Source organism: Lacerta agilis, chromosome 8, assembly GCF_009819535.1.
Source record: "Lacerta agilis isolate rLacAgi1 chromosome 8, rLacAgi1.pri, whole genome shotgun sequence".
NCBI classification, from domain to species: Eukaryota; Metazoa; Chordata; class Lepidosauria; order Squamata; family Lacertidae; genus Lacerta; species Lacerta agilis.
The window spans coordinates 46,705,595-46,719,020 of record NC_046319.1 but is presented as its reverse complement, the minus strand read 5'-3'; the positions used below and the strand labels follow the sequence as shown (position 1 = coordinate 46,719,020).

Genomic DNA, 13,426 nt, shown 5'->3' with positions numbered 1-13,426 from the left:
AACACACAGGTCTGCTGTCACAACATCTAGTTTGGCTCCAAGATCAAAGTTGGCAAAATGTTTCTACAGACTGACATGGCCATGGTGGTAGACAGAGCTTTTCCTTGTGTAGCTAACTGTAGGATCCCAAGGCTGGCAAATGAGACCAGTTAGTCCTACTGTACTAACTCATCAGCTGCAAATTCCTCTAGAAAAGCTCGTAACCAAATATTAGGTACCTAAAAGTGCACCGACTTAATTGCTCTGATGTCAATGCCTGCAGTACCCGTGTATGCAACTCATTACTAGTCACTTCCCAATCAGACGCTGCCCCTCTGTTCAACTACATGCACCCAACAGCTTTTTGTCAACGCTGGTTTGAGTGATTGCATTCTGCAATTAAGTGTGCTTTAACAATCCAATACATAGCAGTAGCAGCATCTCACCCTAAATATTTCCTGTGCAGCAGCTCAAAAGCAAGAAGACTAAGATATCCTGCTTAGATATAAATTATAAATTATGTTTTCTGTTTCTCTTTCAACAAGAACCTTCCATTTTTTTTATTTTTAAAAGAAAACCAACACTCTGAAATGTTAGTGACATCAAAATAAGATTCCTCCTCACAACATCATTAGATTCACCATATGGAATTTTGCTCCTTAGTATGGTACACTAGCATTTCACTATTATAAACACCTCTCCAAACAATTAGCAACCCTCTCCGACCTGATGCCCTCCAGATTTTTAAACTTCCAACTCCCATCAGCCTGTGACAGCTAGTCAAGAATGCTGGGAGTGTAGGTCAAAACAGTTGCAAGGATGGCACTGGATTAGGGAAGGCTGAATTAGGATGTTTCCTGCTGCTTGGCGAAATAGGAAGCCTTGAGCCATGGAAAGGAAAGAGTCCTTAGGGTGGTTTGGCCACTCCTGCACTCTTCGCAGTTGTTAACTTCCAAAGGGACAGACATGCAGAAAGCAAATTTAAGAGGGCAGAGCTGCAAACACACCAAAAACTCCACCTGAAAGAGCATAACTCATGAACGAAAAGGGGAAGTACCCTTAATCAACTCTAATGAACCAGCTTCTCACGAGCTAAGCAAACAATATACACACATCTCCCCCTTTTGTCAGTTGTCTCCCTCTTGCTTTTGTACATAAACTGGCCTTCTTTGGTCCAGATGTTTAGACTGGAGTGCATCTCAGTTAACTCCGAAAGGAGGACAACACACAGGTAAGGATTCAGTTGGAAACTGTCTGCTAAGTTCCCTATGCTGCCACTCCAATAGGATCATAAGCAACTCAAGATTATTCATCACTAGTCCTTTGTTCTACCTGAAAATGTTTAAAGAAGCTCTCAGCACAAAAGCACAAAGCATAACGGGGTTGGGAATAGCTGCCTGTAAGGAATAAGTAGCTGCTGCAGAAGAAGTTGGCCACTTACTGCTGAGAGGGAAAATTGGGAGACTGTAAAAGAGGATGGATTACTCAAGAATTGCAGCCTTTTGATTTTCTGCAAAACTTCTGAAGTTGACGAGAAAAATAGTTTATAGTATTATAAGAATGCACTTAGAAGCATCTCTCAGCTGTTTGGGAAGTGGGGCAGAGTTGTGGTTCCATTGATTGCGTGAGTCAAGCCAAATGTTATTCTGGATTGTAACCTCTGAGCAGAGTCAGAATTCTGATACTTCAATTTCTGAATTGTATCCCCAATGGCACAAATGCATAGAATACACTTTTTGTGTAAGTGTGACATGATTGACCTATCTTATTAAAAACGAATGCCATGATCAAGCTAACATGCAGTGGACATGTTGAGCATGTGCTTAAGGCTGCAATTTTCAACACAGTTACTGAAGAGCAAGACCTACTGAACTTAATGGGACTTATTTCACAGTAGACATGCACAAAATTGCGTGGTAAATCTCTTCTCTTGAACTAAATGAGGCTTAAAATGTGCTTAATCTTGTCAAAACTTCCTAGATTCTGGAGTGTCTCTTCCAACAGAATTAATACAGCATGTATTAATTGTTGTGTGGTATGAGTTGTCACTTCTCTTTCAATGTTACCTTCTAAGACAACAGGCATCCCTCTGGGTTCATGGTAGCGTAAACAAGAGCAACATCTGGCCCTGCAACACTGCAGTGCAACAGGCACAACTGAGGTCCTACAACTTTCCAAAGTGGAAAGCACTAAATCTTATAAGGATATAGTTTGCAAAGGTTGTAGTGCAAGACTGTGCCCTTTTCCATTTCTTTTTTTTTAAATTATTGTGTTTCGCTAACAAAGTAAAGTTTAAGTAGTGAGGTAAACAGTGTTCTACCAGCAAAAAATTGCTACCTATCAATTAAATATTATTATTTGTGAGCAAAAAGTTACAAAAACCCCCAGAAAAAAAATTCTTCACTATAACTGCACTCTAAAGTTCAACAGTACTCATTAAGATTATATCTTAGAAATAGGTCATTTGTACACCAGCTTTTGATCCCAATATAATTCTCCAGAGCAAGTCTGAAATGTATTACTGTTTAATAGCTCTACTCCCACCCTCCCCACAAGTTAAAAATCAGTCTTTTACATTCCTCACTTTTTGCACTAGTATAGGTATTAAAGTTTTCAGCCCTGTAAACCTGCAGCAACTTTCAAGTTGTTTGGAACAATACTCCTTATTGTATTTCTCTTTAAAAAAAAAAGAAATAATCAGAATCAGATTTGTGTGCTGCGTAAACTGGCTGATAGTAATAGCATGGCAATTTTGGAAAGCCCAGCCTTCACCCACCCACCCACCCAACCTCCCTCACTGTTTTTCAAGTGAGTGGTTACTGCAGCATGTGGCTTTGTGCTGGTCCACATATGACACACCATGTTAGATCATTTGACGTACACAAGGTTTACAAAAAAAATCTTTGTAACTCTCAGTTCTCTACTGTACTGAAATCTTTAGCTCAGTTTAGTCCATTTTAAACATATGTTTTTAAAAAGATTATTAGGAGTGAAAACACACTGAAAAGTGACATATGTACAATTCTATCCTTTCAGGCACAGGCCTTAAATTGTCAGGAAGGCCTTGAAGTAAAAGGTGCAACTGCCCATCTTTCTCCACAGTAGAGTTAACAGTCTCTTTTGGCATACTAGTGAGATCGGTTTTCATACAGGATTTCCTGTGTTATCAATGTCATCTAATGTCAACACAGCATATTTATTCGTAACAATTCTCCTTGATGAAAATGTCCCTTACTGATTCCCCCACCGTCCCAATTTCAATAGGTTTCATTTTTTTTAATCCACTCCTCCTGGTTTGAAGCAAAGCAACTGCTTCAATAGCATGGTTTAGTATCTTTAGATAAACTGAACTTAAGATACCTCCTCAACCATGTTTCTCAATGTACAATGACTTGCCCCAAAGCAAATGCTGAGGTTTAAGCATTTAAGCAGTTAAAAAAAAAAAAAAACAGGACAGATACCATACCAAAGCCGAGCATACAGTTTAAGTTTCTGCCACAAGATGTTTGTTTCTCCTTTATATAAAGCTATATTGTTATGGTGGAGTGCCTCTCAAATTATTCCCATCTCCTCTGTTTTCTGTAGTTCTCTCAAGGAGAAGGAACACGGATGCGGAACAATCCTTGCTGGAGCTGGAGCCGGAAAAGCTTGCAGTTTGCTATACGCAAAGCTGCACATCCAGTACGGCGAAGATCCGATGGAAAGAGCGGCTTAGTATGGTGCCAAGTTCCGGTGCTTCTTTTAAATTCTCGAACATAATCATAATTGGTACCTATTAGGAAATATATTTTTAGCTTTAAGATTAAAACAGCATATGGGAAAAGATTTACTCAATAGCATCAGTAGAATTTGAAATGGAAACCTGTTGCCAAACAGGGTTTCCCTCACTTTAAAAAAATGCAAAGCAATGTCAAGTTCAAAAACAAATGCATTTTGCATCTCACACTATTATTATATGGGAAGGCTCTATTGCAAATATGCAGATTAAGGATATATTTATTTCTGACATTTTTACCCGAACCCCTCCCCTACTTGCTGTGCCCTAAACACACCAAGAAAGAAATAGTTGTTAGTTGTAAAATGATATTTGAGAATACAGAATGTGGTATTTCAATGATGGACCATTTAAGAACAGGAGCTAGCAACATATAAGCTATTCAAATCCTTAGAACAACCCCCCCCCCCATTCAAGTTTGTATAGCACAGGTCTGAAAAGGTTTTATAGCAAATGTTAAAAGGCTAAGAGGCAACAAATGCAGCATCAGTGGACACCTTTGATTCTTGAGATGACATTTGGGCTTGTCTTTTGGGAAGAAGCCAGACAAGTGCTTTAGCAGTGATACTGCAGAAGGCTTCAAGATTTCCTTTTATGTCATAGTTTTCAGTGACTGTTTTTAAAGACGTGAGGAAAACAATGGATGGATGAGTAAAGGCTGAACATGACCAACAGATGGCTTTTGGAGCCTATGTTGACTCCCCTACCAAGCTGATGAGAGAATGCTGATATCCTAATCCTTTGGCCAGATTAACTGCTCTGAATATACAAAAAAGGCCTTGGCCAAAACAGATAAATGAATGAGGCAGATAAATGCAATTCAAGTAGTACATGGTGCTTTCAAATCCCAGAATACACGTTATTGTGCAATGAGTTTTCATTGACCAGAGTCAACTTTATCACATGAGTCTTTTGTGAACTGCAAGTGACAAAAGGGTTGCTGAAGTGAACTAACATGGCTACTTTTTTCAAACAGACTGAGGGTAGGGATCGGTAGCAAAAGTGAATTACCCTCAGTTTGGTTGAACAAGTCAAGCTTATTAGAACAAAATGCATGATAGAATAGAAAGAAAGCTAGGCTATACTTATTTTAAATAAGTGAAAACAAGAAAATTTGCTTTTCCAGCTATAATTTCACATCAACAATGTTCATGAAAGTGAAACACTTAGCATGGTTGCTCTCCAAAAGGCACTCAGATGGAAAGGTGATGAATGAAGTCTCCTCCCCTAATCTGCCTTATATATTTGAAGTGTGGGATTTAATTTTCAGCAGGTGGAACAAGTTACAAAAGAACTAAAGAATTGAACATGGAATCACCAAAGAGTTTCATACTATCGGTACTCCAAAAATGTAAGTAGCAAAACTCTTGAGGAGCATATTAGCTACCTCTGCCTTACAGAATGTCCTCTGAGAAACAAATACATACAATGAAGGGGGGAAAAACCACAATATATATTGTTTAGAATCTAACCTGTATCAAGATCCCCAATCACATAGATACTAGCCCCAATGGGCACAGCTCCATACACAAACGAAGAACTGGCTGGGATGCATAAGTTCTGATCATTCAAGTAGATCCACCTGCAAGAAAAGGCAACCTTTAAAGTATAATTTGTAGAGGGCTTTTTGCAACCAAGAGACACACTGATGCCAAAGATATTCGCCTCACAAATTTACTCACCCCGGGCAGAAAATAATAATAAATGAATTAAAGTCCATGGATATCTTAAGAATATGATTTCTAACCTGATGTTGTGTTACACCTCGAGGCCTACCTCCCTACTCATCTTGGTTGGGTCTTGAATGCATACCAGAATCCTTTTCGTGGATAAAGCAGGGGGATGTCAAAATGTCCATACAAGCTGCCTTTTGTACAATTAGTACCTGAAATGTACACTGTTTCCTGTGTCCTGCCCTTGTCAGTGCTCCACTTTTTTAGTGCAAATATTAGCATCTTATCTAACAGGCGTCAACCTTTACATGATGGGAGGCTTCTTTACTCAGTGGATTCCGAAGGTCCTAGGTGCAATCTCATCTTCAAATGAAAGGATTTCAGGTGGTATGACAACTCCATCCGAGAGCTGCCACCTGTCAGAGCAGACAATGCTGCACTAGGCTGACCAGCAATTCAAAATCTAAATATAGGATGATTCAAATATTTGTATTCATTAATTTCTTGCAATGACTCTAATCCTCACTGTTGAGCCACTCTTCCTCCTCTGCTGTATTCACTCCAGCAAGTTTGTTGGCGTGTGTTTAAGAGCACAGAGTTGCTTGAGTAATTTTAAAGATGTGCATGAACAAAAGAGCAGCTTGCAGTTCCAGTATAGGAAGAAAGCAGGGACACAAAAATTGTTGTCTGGCACACAGTTATACAGTGGTGCCTCGCAAGACGAAATTAATTCGTTCCGCGAGTCATTTCGTATTGCGAAAATTTCGTCTTGCGAAGCACAGTTTCCCATAGGAATGCATTGAAATTTTCGTCTTGCGAAGCACGACCATAGAAAAATTCGTCTTGCGAGTCACCTACAAAATCGCAAAACCCTTTCGTCTAGCGAGTTTTTCATTGCGCGAGGCATTCGTCTTGCGAGGTACCACTGTACCAAGAGAAAAGTGAGAGACATGTCTAAAAAACAGTCCATCCTTGTAAAATAGCACCATCTTCTGGTTAACAGATGTAAACAAGTGGAACCACATGTCTAGAGAGATTTACTGAATGCAGACATGCTCCCAGAACAGGAAGATTAACATTACACAATTAGTATGGCACCACTGTTAAGTATTCAGTCTTGCTTATTATTTCAGGCATAACCCACAGAAGCAAGAACTTTGAACCAGTTCTCATGAAAACTATGCAGATACAGCTTACAGGTCAAGTTAAGATTTAAATGAGAAACCAAACAAGACTGGCATATACTAATACTTCATAAAAAGAAATCTATTATTCTATCTGGAAAAAATGGCGGGGGTTAGATTTACTCATGCAATAGGGCACATATTTTATTTTTTTCCCCAAAGGGGAGAGACCATAACTCAACAATGGAGCCCATGCACTTCATGCAGATGGTTCCTCCCTGGAATTTCAAGCTAAATAATATCAGGTTACAGCATTGGAAAATATATCTGTCTGGCAGCACCTCTGCAAACTCTCAATCATAGCAGACTGCGCTGAGCTAGACTCAGAAAAAGACAAGCCTCTACAGGGCACCTCCACATGTGCAGTTGCATTACAACTATTCAATTAAATTGTAAGCGATAAAAAGGTCAACAGCTACTTTACAGGCTGTAAGATCATGTTAGTGAGCTATCTTAGCAGTTGTTACCTTTTAAATTCATCGTGATAGAATTCTGATTTACACGTCACCATCTCACTGGATTGATTGTCATCACGACTTCTCACTCCACCAAAGACATAGAGTTCTGAAGCAACTCCGCAGGCCACAGCCCCGAACCTTAAAAAAAAGATGTAAGAGGAATCTTGGGTGTCCAGGTTACCTCAGAATTCCTGCTCTCTTGACATTAAGCAGAATTTGACAGAGCTACTAACAATTGGAACTGGCACTTGAGGAGTGATTTAAAACAAACAAACTATGGCCTAATGTAATGAGATATATGCTATAAAAAAGAGAGACCCCGTCACTTGTAAAATAAAAGCAACATGAAGTCAAGGAAAATAATACATGCTGTATAGGTGAAGGCATGAAAACCAAAGAGGACAGTATGATCTCAATATCACACACATGTAAAAGCCACAACATCAGCTACCTCAGCTGACAAGCCTTTCACACTTGCTCATCACCATTATTTTAATCTTAAAAGTTTATTGATTGTTTGGAAAAGTATAACTATTTGTTAACAAGACAACACTGTGGTTCTAAGCTGCCTTGCCATCCCCATTGTTCATCTGTCTCATATCCACTGAATATGACACGAATCTCATATCCACTGAAACCTACCATAACTCCTGAGACCTAACAAGTTCCTCCTTTGGTAGCAGCAACTTAAACACTAAGAATTATTTACAAAGATGAAATTCAGTTTTCCAAAAAGGGAACAATCAACTACAAAAACTACAGACAACATCAAACAGACAAAATCTACAACCATAACTGCATATCACTAGACAGTGTTTTGAGTTGCAGCTCAAATCAATTAGTTCTTATGATGTTGCTGTTATGAGAATCTGTATTTTATTACACATTTCTTGTTATAATAATTTATATAATTGTTTTGATTTTCACACTGTATAGCTATCATGTTATGTACTTTTATTTGCATTTCATGTTGAAAACTATCCTGTTTGATGGACAGTATATAAATTTAAATTAATAACAACAATAACAACATCAACAACAATATCTCCTTCAGCAATTGAGGAGATGTAGCATCTCAGGAAACGATCCTTGCTGCAAGAAATAAGGGTGGTTTATAAATACATATATGTGCCTCTATTTTCACCTGTGGAGCACTGGATGGTATGCAGGCAATGATACGTGTTACTAGTAATTTACTAACCTCCTCTCTTTTAGCGGACAGATAGCTGTCCACTGCTGGATCCTTGGGTCGTAACATTCCACAGACTCAAAAAGCTTGCCATACGAACCCCCGCCCATTGCATAGATCTTCTTTTTCATAGCCGCATAGCAACCAATCTTAAAAAAACAAAATCCGAAGCTATCATGCACCATTTGTCATCTGGTTAATGTATATGTCACACAGTAATAATAATAATAATAATAATAATAATAATAATAAGAAGAAGAAGAAGAAGAAGAAGAAGAAGAAGAAGAAAACAAATAAAGTGAAGCACGAGCCCCTTAAAATCAACATACTTCTGGGGGGGAGGGAGTTCTCTCACACATTAACCAACAGATAATAAGTTTACCGTTCCTAATGCAATTTAAACAGAAAATACAACAGTTGGTGAGGGTAGTGTTTTGAGCCATTATCTGGCTCAAGATTGTTCTTCTGGAATTCAACCTTGCTCTGTATCAGCTTGAGATTTAGCCAACTTTCTGAATTTAGGAACATGTGAAAGAAGTGTAGAAACGAGCAACCCGGAAGTCAAGCAACATTAAACCAAATGCAGCAGTTTAGAAACAGTTTGAAAAATACCATCCTGTTTTTGCTTAGTTCCTACCTTCCTAATCATTGTCAGGTCTGGTTGCTTCGTCCAAGTCCTATTATAAATGTCATAGCACTCCATAGAGATGAGTTCCCGTTCTCCATCCTCGCCTCCCAGAACATATAGCACTCCATCAATCTCTACTAAGCCAAAGTTGTGCCGTGCCTATTAGAAATAAGTAGAGTAGCATTTATTAAATTCACTTACAAAAGAAACTGAAGAATTTAACAGAAATAACTATCCTAGTTTTTGTTAACTAACACAAATAGATATCCAAAGATCTGATCATAACAAAACTGCAGAAATTGGGGTGATTGGGGGCGACGGCTAATAAAAAGGCAGACTTGCCTCATTCATTGGTGGCAAAGAACTCCATGAATTGGTATCTGGATCATACTTTTCTCCAGAGTTTAAAGTGGCTTTATCTTCATCTTGACCTCCAAGTACAAACAGGAACCCTTCTGAAAAACAGACCACAAAATGATTTGGAAATGCAAGTTGCACTGGTGGCACATCTAGCTGGTATTCATGAGAACTAGGAGCCTAGCTGGATCAGACCTGAGGTCTATCACCCACAGATGCCCACAACAAGGACATGGTAGGCCATAGCCCTCTTCTGTGGTTGCTTCCCACCAATGAGTATTCATACTGCCTTGGAACATGGAGGTTCCAGAAAGCCATAATCATGAATGATCATCATGACTTTTTACCAGGTATCCAGAATTAGGGCGGTTACAGGTCCAAATCAGTGTTGATATTTCTTTTTTTTTGCTGCTTAGTCTTTATACCTTATAATATATGTATTGCAACAGATGAAAGATGGCTTTATGTTTTATTTATTCTAGAACACTAATTTGTGGTAATTATAGTCCAATGAACATATAAAAATTAAAATGTTAAACTGGGAAGTTTTATTATTCCATTTGGAGATAACACAGAGCAAGATGGAATTTGCTGCCAAGGAGTGTGGTGGAGTCTCCTTCTTCAGAGGTCTTTAAGCAGAGGCTTGACAGCCATATGTCAAGAATGCTTTGATGGTGTTTCCTGCTTGGCAGGGGGTTGGACTGGATGACCCTTGTGGTCTCTTCCAACTCTATGATTCTAAGATTCCAGTTGTTTTAAAGCAGAATGTTCTTGTAAGAACATGTTTAACAAGTTTCTACCAGATACTGAACAGCATTTCTAAGCTTATAAGAATACTTCAAAGCCATGGGTTTTGATACCAATTTTAAACCGATTAAATTCTTTCTTACAAAATCTATTGATGTTTGAATATGTGATGCAACACAGAAAGTCTGGAATAAGTGTAGTTTTCCTATTGCCAAGTTTGTCAAATTTTATTTTATTTGTATACAGTATATACTATGTGAGGAAGTTCCAAAGAAGTTGATACACTTATGTTGTTGTGGTGGTTTTGCCAATGTTATCTTTTGGTGGCAACACTTTGTCTCTCATGGAAAGTTCCCTGAGCTTTGGGGGCAGGGGGGACAAACGATAGATGCAGGGTCTACCAAATATGTCAACAATCTTGACTTAACTGTGTCTCCACCCTTTGCTTGTCCTCCAAAATACTTGAGAACCTTCTTGAGTATTTCACAGATTAATATTCTCCAAGGCTGTGATCCAAAAAAGCAAAACAAACAAACAAACAAACAAACAAACAAACAAACAAACAATATTGGCTTTGAAAACAGTTAACACATGGGTAGGCAAACTAAGGCCCAGGGACCAGATCTGGTCCAATCGCCTTCTAAATGCGGCCCATGGACCGGTCCAGGAATCAGCGTGTTTTTACATGAGTAGAATGTGTGCTTTTATTTAAAATTCATCTCTGGGTTATTTGTGGGGCATAGGAATTCGTTCATTCCCGCCCCCCCAAAAAAATATAGTCTGGCTCCCCACAAGATCTGAGGGATAGTGGACCGGCCCCCTCCTGAAAAAGTTTGCTGACCCCTGAGTTAACAGATTTAGCCAGTTATTTTTTATGGATTAGTAGTGAATTTTAGTGTTGGACTTCCGGCGGCGACGCAATCGCCGGGTGGTCGAGGGCTGCTTCGGGTCCGAAGCGCCCTGTCCATCCCGGGGGTTAGGAGCCCCGCTACCGCAAAGCGGGGCTCCGGTTGGGGTGCGGGAAGAGCGTCCCGCACCCTGGGCTCCCCGGCAGCGCCCGCGGAGGCTCCGAACCCTTCCCTCGCCCCCCCTGTAAAGGGGGAGTGGGGGTGAAGGGACAACGGAGCCGGGCTTCGGGGACATGCCCCAACCGGGATGCAAATGCGGCGACAAAGCCCGCGGTGAGCGTCTAAGTTCTACCTTTGAAGAATGGAGCTAAAGGAACCCGGTGGTCGTGAGTAAAGAATCTGATTAGAATTCGTGTTTTCGGAACGATCCGGGGGGAAGGAGAAAGGCAGCCTGCCTCCCTCCCTTCGAGCTCAAACTAACCAATTTGAGTGACTACTGCTACAGAACTGGTTACAAAGTATTTAAAATTGACACATGAGACTGGCAATCTCTTTTTTTGGGAAGCTAACTAGAGGAAAATATCTCCATTTAAAGTTGCGGTATTTGTGCTCCAGCTCAGGAAAATGGCGACGAACAAAGAGGCAGGAGTAGAAATATGATACCCACTTCCTCCTCCTCTGCCAGTATGCTGGGCTTCGTCCTTGAACTGGTATTGAACTCTGGACTAACAGATGAACAGAGACTCACTGCCTTGAAGGTGGAACTGCTTTGTAGAAAAGTCAAAGTCTTGTGTGGGGGTCTGAAATGGAACCAATTGCCCACAGAGGAGGCTTTTAAAACTTTTGACACTTTGGAAGAAAGCCTTGCCAAGGAGCTGAGAGGGTGGATGGAAAGATGGAGAGAAATGAGTGAGCTACTTCGGAGAAGAAATTCGCTTTCTGGGGGTGGCAGCCCCAAGGCGACGTCAAGATTTTTTATATCCAGTCCCCGAGGTGTGAGCTCGGGGGCCAGGGACAGAGAATTAAGGTATTTACAAGAAGAAAAGGAATGCTACAAAGAACCGAAGAAGCTGAGAGATGATGAGATGGACACCCCTGAACCCGTGGCAAGGAGAGGTTTGGACTGTGCCTGGATCTGTGGACGTTTGGAGAGGGAAGCTACATGGAAGTTCAGTGCTGATGCCACCAGGAGAAGAATAATGGACAGAGGGGGTGTGGGGTGAAGCATTAAGTAAAATTTAAAGTAGCCTGATATGGTAAATTGAAATCGGAGGGCGAATACTGTCAACAATATTTTTTTTTAATATTTTTTATTCGAACATGAAAGGAGATATTTCAAGTTTTTATGTTATTAGCAGTGGTCTTAAAGATAGAAGAGATAGATCTGATGCGAATGATTTGTGAAGATTTGTGAGGTGGAGTATAAGTAAAGTGAATTTAAGTGGATTAAGTTTATGGATTAAGATTGAGATGTAGATTAAGATAAGAAATCGATAAGAATAAATGAAGAAGAATTACGACGATGTATTATTAGTAAAATGTTGAAGATATAAATTGAATGTAATTATACAATTGAATTTAATTTTCTTTTCTTTTCTCAGGAGAAATGGTTATAAAGTAGATTAAGGATATAAACTCGAAGGTGAAAAGGCAGGGGAAGTCAATGGTCAAGATATGGAAATAGAATTTTTTTTTTTTTTTTAGAAAGATGCAATAAGAAAACTTGACATTGTTTGTATTTGTTTTATTTGTTTTGCATTTGTTTAATTGCAGGTGTGGGTGTGGGTATATGTTGTTATAGAAAAATGCCAATAAATTCTTATAAAAAAAAAAAAGTAGTGAATTTTAGTGTTAAAGATTTAATTAATACAAACCTTATTTTGCTGAGTTTATAGCTTAAATATTTTTTATATACAATGTCTGCTCTGAAATTGTCTGGTCTGTTATGCCTAATAAAGGTTATTGAATTGAACTGAATTGAACAGATTTAGCCTTGTATTCTCCTACTAAAGAAACAACGAACTTTCCTACCTGCTGAAAGCACACCATGATTTATCCTAGGTGTACTTAAAGGAGCCAGTTCTATCCATAGCTGTCTGTTAGGATCATAAAGAGGGCACATACACCTCATTACTGCTGATGGTTTCCGGGATCTGAACAGGAGAAAAAGGAAAAATTAACTCAGCAACCTTGCCCATACAGCAAATCTTGATTAGAACCCAACAATGCAGAGGAGATGGGGTTTCTGCTTCAGTGTAGAAGCATCCATTCTGTTTGTATGCTTTATACTGACTTTTGTTTGAAACTTAAATCCTTTTTGTGTGTGTGGCAGGAGGGTGGCACAATAGGTCAGGCAAGTCAGGAGAAAGGCTCTAGAGCTCAGTGGTAGAGCACATAGGTTGCATGCAGATGTTGCAAGTTCAAATCCTTGGCACTTCCAGGCCCGGCTGGGAATGTCCCCAGTCAGAAACCCTGGAGAACCACTGTCAGACAATATTGAGCTAGATGTTATGACCTGGCATTTCTATTCTGCCAAGCACGTGTGTTTAGACCAAGCTTGTAGAGAGCCACTTGTCTAGTCACTTGTG

The 13,426-nt window shown here is 39.6% G+C and overlaps 1 protein-coding gene across 1 annotated transcript in view; it reads right to left on the bottom strand.

Moving 5' to 3' along the window:
• Window positions 1–3,426: 3,426 nt before the first annotated feature.
• The window catches only part of GAN (gigaxonin), a 30,278-nt gene continuing 20,278 nt past the window's right edge, over window positions 3,427–13,426 (bottom strand). Inside the window, exons 5-11 of the mRNA XM_033157200.1 lie at window positions 12,870–12,991; window positions 9,229–9,341; window positions 8,896–9,045; window positions 8,271–8,407; window positions 7,079–7,207; window positions 5,227–5,336; window positions 3,427–3,751 (exon numbers count right to left, since the gene is read on the bottom strand). Of these exons, the coding sequence (XP_033013091.1) occupies window positions 3,570–3,751; window positions 5,227–5,336; window positions 7,079–7,207; window positions 8,271–8,407; window positions 8,896–9,045; window positions 9,229–9,341; window positions 12,870–12,991 (943 nt within the window). The 3' untranslated portion in view covers window positions 3,427–3,569. The remainder of the gene's footprint in view (window positions 3,752–5,226; window positions 5,337–7,078; window positions 7,208–8,270; window positions 8,408–8,895; window positions 9,046–9,228; window positions 9,342–12,869; window positions 12,992–13,426) is intronic.